This window comes from Oncorhynchus mykiss, chromosome 13, assembly GCF_057628025.1.
Source record: "Oncorhynchus mykiss isolate SJ-2025 chromosome 13, ASM5762802v1, whole genome shotgun sequence".
Classification (NCBI taxonomy): Eukaryota; Metazoa; Chordata; class Actinopteri; order Salmoniformes; family Salmonidae; genus Oncorhynchus; species Oncorhynchus mykiss.
In genome coordinates this window covers 67,059,194-67,065,193 of record NC_143034.1, presented here as the reverse complement: position 1 = coordinate 67,065,193, position 6,000 = coordinate 67,059,194, and the positions used below count along the sequence as shown (strand labels likewise).

The window sequence follows — 6,000 nt, the reverse complement described above, 5'->3', positions numbered from 1 at the left end:
TCCAGTGATCTGTGAGCTGCTCTGACAGCTGGTGCTTAAAGTTAGAGACGGAGATATGAATCTCCAGCTTCAGTGATTTTTGCTATTCTTATTAAGCCTACACCTTTTGTTTACTAAGCATGTGACAAATAACATTTGATGTGATGATTTGAGTGACATAGGCTTGGATAAAAGTTTGTTAAATGGATCACTCACATGCATGATACTGTGTTGTAACAGTTGGTTACTCTCTGTGTATCATAAGGAAGATGAGTGATGGTCAAAGGCATGGGCTTTATCATCTTCATCATCATTAAATATATATATTTTATTATGTTCAATTCTTTATTTTAGATGTAGTTTGTTAATATGTAGCAAAATCAATAGTATATACGTGTGTTTTTTGTAGGTGACGTCATGGTGGGGGTAGGAGGTACAGGAGGATATATTCTTAAATCATCCGCCAACCAACCAGCTCCCTGGCCTAGTGAATTGATGGGAGAGTACCACCGGAGCGCGAGGGGAGGCGCATCGGGCACGCGGCTCACCCAACTCCCACAGCTCGAGCTCACTATATTCAGCGGCTCCGGTGCGCTCGAAACTTTATTCACTCCAGAGTCCAACACAGAGACGGACCTGTCGAGCTCTCTCTATTCCCCACTGCAAGCTAAGCACTCACTGGATAGAACACACGGACAACTTTTTACAGAGCTATTTCCGCCTCTCTATTTTTGGTTTTCATTACGGGACTTAAACCTGGGATTGTACCATTTAAAAAAGACGCACTTTTTGTTGTTGAAATATTTAAATGTCATGGTTTTTCATGTTCATTGTATAAATCATAATTTTTGGGTATAGTACTCGAAATATTTGAGAACAAGGGAAACTGTTACACATGTTTTCCAACCTCTGAAGAAGACTTAACAAGTTACTCGTCCTTGGGGGTTCGATAACAAGTGCAATGATTGCCAAGGTCTTCTGTTGGGATTGCCTTACTGCTCAACTCGTCTAAGGAGCCAGCCATGTCCTTTTGTCTGCTCTACTTCTGTCACGGAGAGAGGGCTCGGAGTGGCGGACGCGCACGAATGTGAATTACATTGCAGTCAACTACCCTACTTCAAAGCACTTCAGATATCCGCACAGTTCCCCAAACAAGTGTTTAGGAGTTGTACCGCGGGCGACTGAACGGGACTACTCACATGTTCCTCTCTCCAAGGGATGGTTCATGATCATCCGCGGGCAGGAGCGACTTTGCGGCTCCTACAGCAGGAGACGTTTTCTTGTTTTGGGGGAAATCGGAATTAAAGGGAAATGAGACCTGTACTTTGCTACTTCCTGCTCTGTACATCGTACCTGCTGAATGCTGTTGCTGAGGTATGATAGACATAAGGGCTTTTCGCAACCACTTTCTACGGGTTTGAATAAGACTATCCATGGTGGCAGGCTACAGTCAGGCACAGTGCATGCCTCTCTCTCTCGCTGTCACACTCTTGCTGGCGCGGGGGGTCGTTTTGCGGGGTTGAGTGTGGGGGCGAATGGGTAGAGGGTAGTCTAGGGACTTCGGGGTCCTGGTGCTGTCCTTAGCGCGCATTTGTTCTGGAGAAGGGGCTTTGCTTGCCAGTAGTCGACATTGTTGCATGTTGTTTTACAAGTTGTGGGACACAACTATTTATAGACTTAACAATTGAGTAATACGGTACTTGTCACAAAGTGCATAGATTTAGCATATTTTGGATACACGTTATTTTGATTTTGCAAACATATTAGGTCTACTTGTATTTATATATAAAATGTTATTTCTCAACCATTTTGTGCTGACTTTGTGCATATTAAGTCATAAAAGACTATTAGATTTTTTTTTGTGCTATTTAATCTGCTAAAAAACGAACAAACAAGAAGCAAACTTGTAGCCCTGAGGCGACACAAATGTTTTGCAATATCAGCACCACCCCACTTGCCATATGAATGCATTGCATAGAACGCTTTCAGAAACAAGCATTGTAACTGCACCAAGAAACATATTTGACTTCTTTTTGGCGGTCGATCCAAATCTGTTTATGCGTGAGCCAACTGTGACAACGTTATGGTTGAGCCAGCCAAACGCTTTCATGGGAACCGCACTTGGGATATATAAATAGCCTAGGCTCTGTCGCTGTGAGGCCGAACACTCCTTCCAGCTTTAGAGAGAAACCTAGTATCCGCAACAAGTCACAAGTGCAAGTGTAGCGGACGGCCTGTGAACAAGACTCAAGAGAGCCGAACATGCATGCTGTAATGGGCACACCTTTGCGTCATTTTTCCTCTCCATTAACCTGCATTAATAAGTCAATAATAGATAATGACGCAATGTATGCGTTCTTTTACAGTCCATGTGTGTCTTTAATCTTCATTGTAATCGTTTTGTCTTGATTTTGTGTGTGTGTAGGAAGTCCCGCAGGAGTTGATAGAGAGACTGTCCCACAGCGAAATCCACAGCATCAGCGACCTCCAGCGGCTATTGGACTCCGAGATAGACGCCCCCGTAGGTAAATTCTGTCTCTTGATACTTTCACGCACACGAACTGTGATTCCATTCCACTGAACTTTGCTCGAACCCCAATCTGTCGCACTGGGCGATACCAGAAAGGTGTTTACTTGTATTTATAAGTCACTTAGAACGGTGTCATAAAATTGACTAGGGGAAAGAACGATGATACCGAATGTATGAAGGTCGTACAGACGCAGCAGACATTATTTGGGCATACCCGATTGGATAGAGTTACTGATTCAGCGGCAGCAAATGCATGTTTTAGTTATTCTCTTGATTCACTGAGTGGGAGTTGCCGGAGCCTGTGGTGCTCTCCGTATCATTCTTACCTTGGGATCTCAGCAGCCAGTCAGCATGCTTCTTCAACAACTGTTGCTATGAAATGAATGGACTGACTGGTCAAGCTGCTCTCGGCACCGAGCGCGTAAAATGCTTTGTGCCCCGCTGCTCGGCCCGGAGACATTTGGCGGGGATTATATGTATTCATTTGGGTCTTTTTAATTAGCTCATTGAAAACTGACAAACAAACAACAACGACACGGGAGCGTGTTAAGGCAGGGTCTCGTGGAGGAAATGCTCCCGGATTTGTACTCGAGGCCAGGGATGAGGGAAGGCCAGGTTTTCTGGAACAGAAAGTGGTGCATCCTACTTGGGAACTGATAACGAAAACACCAGCGCGAGATAAGACGCGTCTGACTCTGTAGTGTACACATGTGACATAGAAGGTGGACTTTCACCGCGGTATTTATTTTCCCGGACTCTATTTAGCAGTTGTCACCCACACTATGCTGGCTTTATGGTACTCAGGGTGCTGTGGCTGTAAACGAATAGGGACATGCGGCGCGTTGAACGGTGGCTGTAAACGGATAGGCGCATGCGGCGCACAGGGTGCAGCGAGCACAGCTTTTCTGCCGCAGTCATGTTCATTGGCATTGGAGGTGGTTGTCTCTTGTCGAGAGCAATCTAGCTGTCTGTCTCTGGCTCTTTTGAAGGGGAGATTCGGTTACAAGGGTGCGCTGGCACAAACTGTTTGAGTTCACATGAGCCACTATTTACACAGGCCACCCGCCATATATCAAATCTGGGCTTTCCCCAAGTCTGTCTTGTGGATGGAAATGGATAATTATATAATTGGCTTTTTAAACACCTGTGTTGGTAATGGAAGGTCTAGCTCATATACCAACTATGATTTCTATTAACCATATGATTCATGTTGGTGCTGTTGCTCCAAGAAACATTTGCTCCTATTCACTAATTAAATAGCCAATGGGCTTTTCTTTGGTTTGACTTATATACAGGGTTCATTACATCACTCACACCTATGTTGGGGTACAGATACAGGCCTATGTCATTGGTCATTTTATCATTAGACATAGTTTCATATATGTTATTACTGATGTTGTCTGTCTGTTTTATCCACATTTCCTATTGGCAAATTCAGTTAACTTTATTGAATCACCAATGGTTAAACTTGTCTTGTGTCTCCTATCAGATCAACATAGCAATAACATTTCCTTGGATTATCACAACACACAAACACAGCACATGTGGAATATAGCAGGCCTACATTATGAAAGGACTTTTCCTCCACAATTCAGCTCGTCATCATATCGGTTGGACTGAGTGGAGTCTGAAATAGGTCTCAGTAGGGCTGGTTCTAGCAGCTAGCCTTAGCATGAGAGGATGTGTTTATAATTTAATTGAAATGCCTCCCTTCAAACAGTGGAATGTGTTCTGTTACCTGCCTGATTATTACTACCAGTACATACATCTGTCTGGAGGCCAACAGACTGCCTGATTATTATTACCAGTACATACATCTGTCTGGAGGCCAACAGACTGCCTGATTATTATTACCAGTACATACATCTGTCTGGAGACCAACAGACTGCCTGATTATTACTACCAGTACATACAATCTGTCTGGAGGCCAACAGACTGCCTGATTATTACTACCAGTACATACATCTGTCTGGAGGCCAACAGACTGCCTGATTATTACTACCAGTACATACAATCTGTCTGGAGGCCAACAGACTGCCTGATTATTATTACCAGTACATACATCTGCCTGGAGACCAACAGACTGCCTGATTATTATTACCAGTACATACATCTGCCTGGAGACCAACAGACTGCCTGATTATTATTACCAGTACATACATCTGTCTGGAGACCAACAGACTGCCTGATTATTACTACCAGTACATACATCTGTCTGGAGGCCAACAGACTGCCTGATTATTATTACCAGTACATACATCTGTCTGGAGGCCAACAGACTGCCTGATTATTATTACCAGTACATACATCTGCCTGGAGGCCAACAGACTGCCTGATTATTACTACCAGTACATACAATCTGTCTGGAGGCCAACAGACTGCCTGATTATTATTACCAGTACATACATCTGCCTGGAGACCAACAGACTGCCTGATTATTATTACCAGTACATACATCTGCCTGGAGACCAACAGACTGCCTGATTATTATTACCAGTACATACATCTGTCTGGAGACCAACAGACTGCCTGATTATTACTACCAGTACATACATCTGTCTGGAGGCCAACAGACTGCCTGATTATTATTACCAGTACATACATCTGTCTGGAGGCCAACAGACTGCCTGATTATTATTACCAGTACATACATCTGCCTGGAGGCCAACAAGACTGCCTGATTATTACTACCAGTACATACATCTGTCTGGAGGCCAACAGACTGCCTGATTATTATTACCAGTACATACATCTGCCTGGAGGCCAACAGACTGCCTGATTATTATTACCAGTACATACATCTGCCTGGAGGCCAACAGACTGCCTGATTATTACTACCAGTACATACATCTGTCTGGAGACCAACAGACTGCCTGATTATTACTACCAGTACATACATCTGTCTGGAGGCCAACAGACTGCCTGATTATTACTACCAGTACATACATCTGCCTGGAGGCCAACAGACTGCCTGATTATTACTACCAGTACATACATCTGCCTGGAGGCCAACAGACTGCCTGATTATTACTACCAGTACATACATTTGTCTGGAGGCCAACAGACTGCCTGATTATTACTACCAGTACATACATCTGTCTGGAGGCCAACAGACTGCCTGATTATTATTACCAGTACATACATCTGCCTGGAGGCCAACAGACTGCCTGATTATTACTACCAGTACATACATCTGCCTGGAGGCCAACAGACTGCCTGATTATTATTACCAGTACATACATCTGTCTGGAGGCCAACAGACTGCCTGATTATTACTACCAGTACATACATCTGTCTGGAGGCCAACAGACTGCCTGATTATTATTACCAGTACATACATCTGCCTGGAGGCCAACAGACTGCCTGATTATTATTACCAGTACATACATCTGCCTGGAGGCCAACAGACTGCCTGATTATTACTACCAGTACATACATCTGTCTGGAGACCAACAGACTGCCTGATTATTACTACCAGTACATACATCTGT

General features: G+C 44.0%; 1 protein-coding gene across 4 annotated transcripts in view; it reads left to right on the top strand.

Moving 5' to 3' along the window:
- The first annotated feature begins 458 nt into the window (after nt 1–458).
- LOC100136119 (platelet-derived growth factor subunit A) overlaps nt 459–6,000 on the top strand; it is a 40,824-nt gene continuing 35,282 nt past the window's right edge. The window contains exons 1-2 of one of the 4 annotated variants that reach the window (XM_036941738.2): nt 459–1,353; nt 2,405–2,504. In XM_036941738.2, the coding sequence (XP_036797633.1) occupies nt 1,291–1,353; nt 2,405–2,504 (163 nt within the window). In that variant the 5' untranslated portion in view covers nt 459–1,290. Of the gene's footprint in view, nt 1,354–1,968; nt 2,251–2,404; nt 2,505–6,000 lie in introns of those variants that run through there. The other 3 variants (XM_090194476.1, XM_090194478.1, XM_090194477.1) reach the window with 3 other exon arrangements.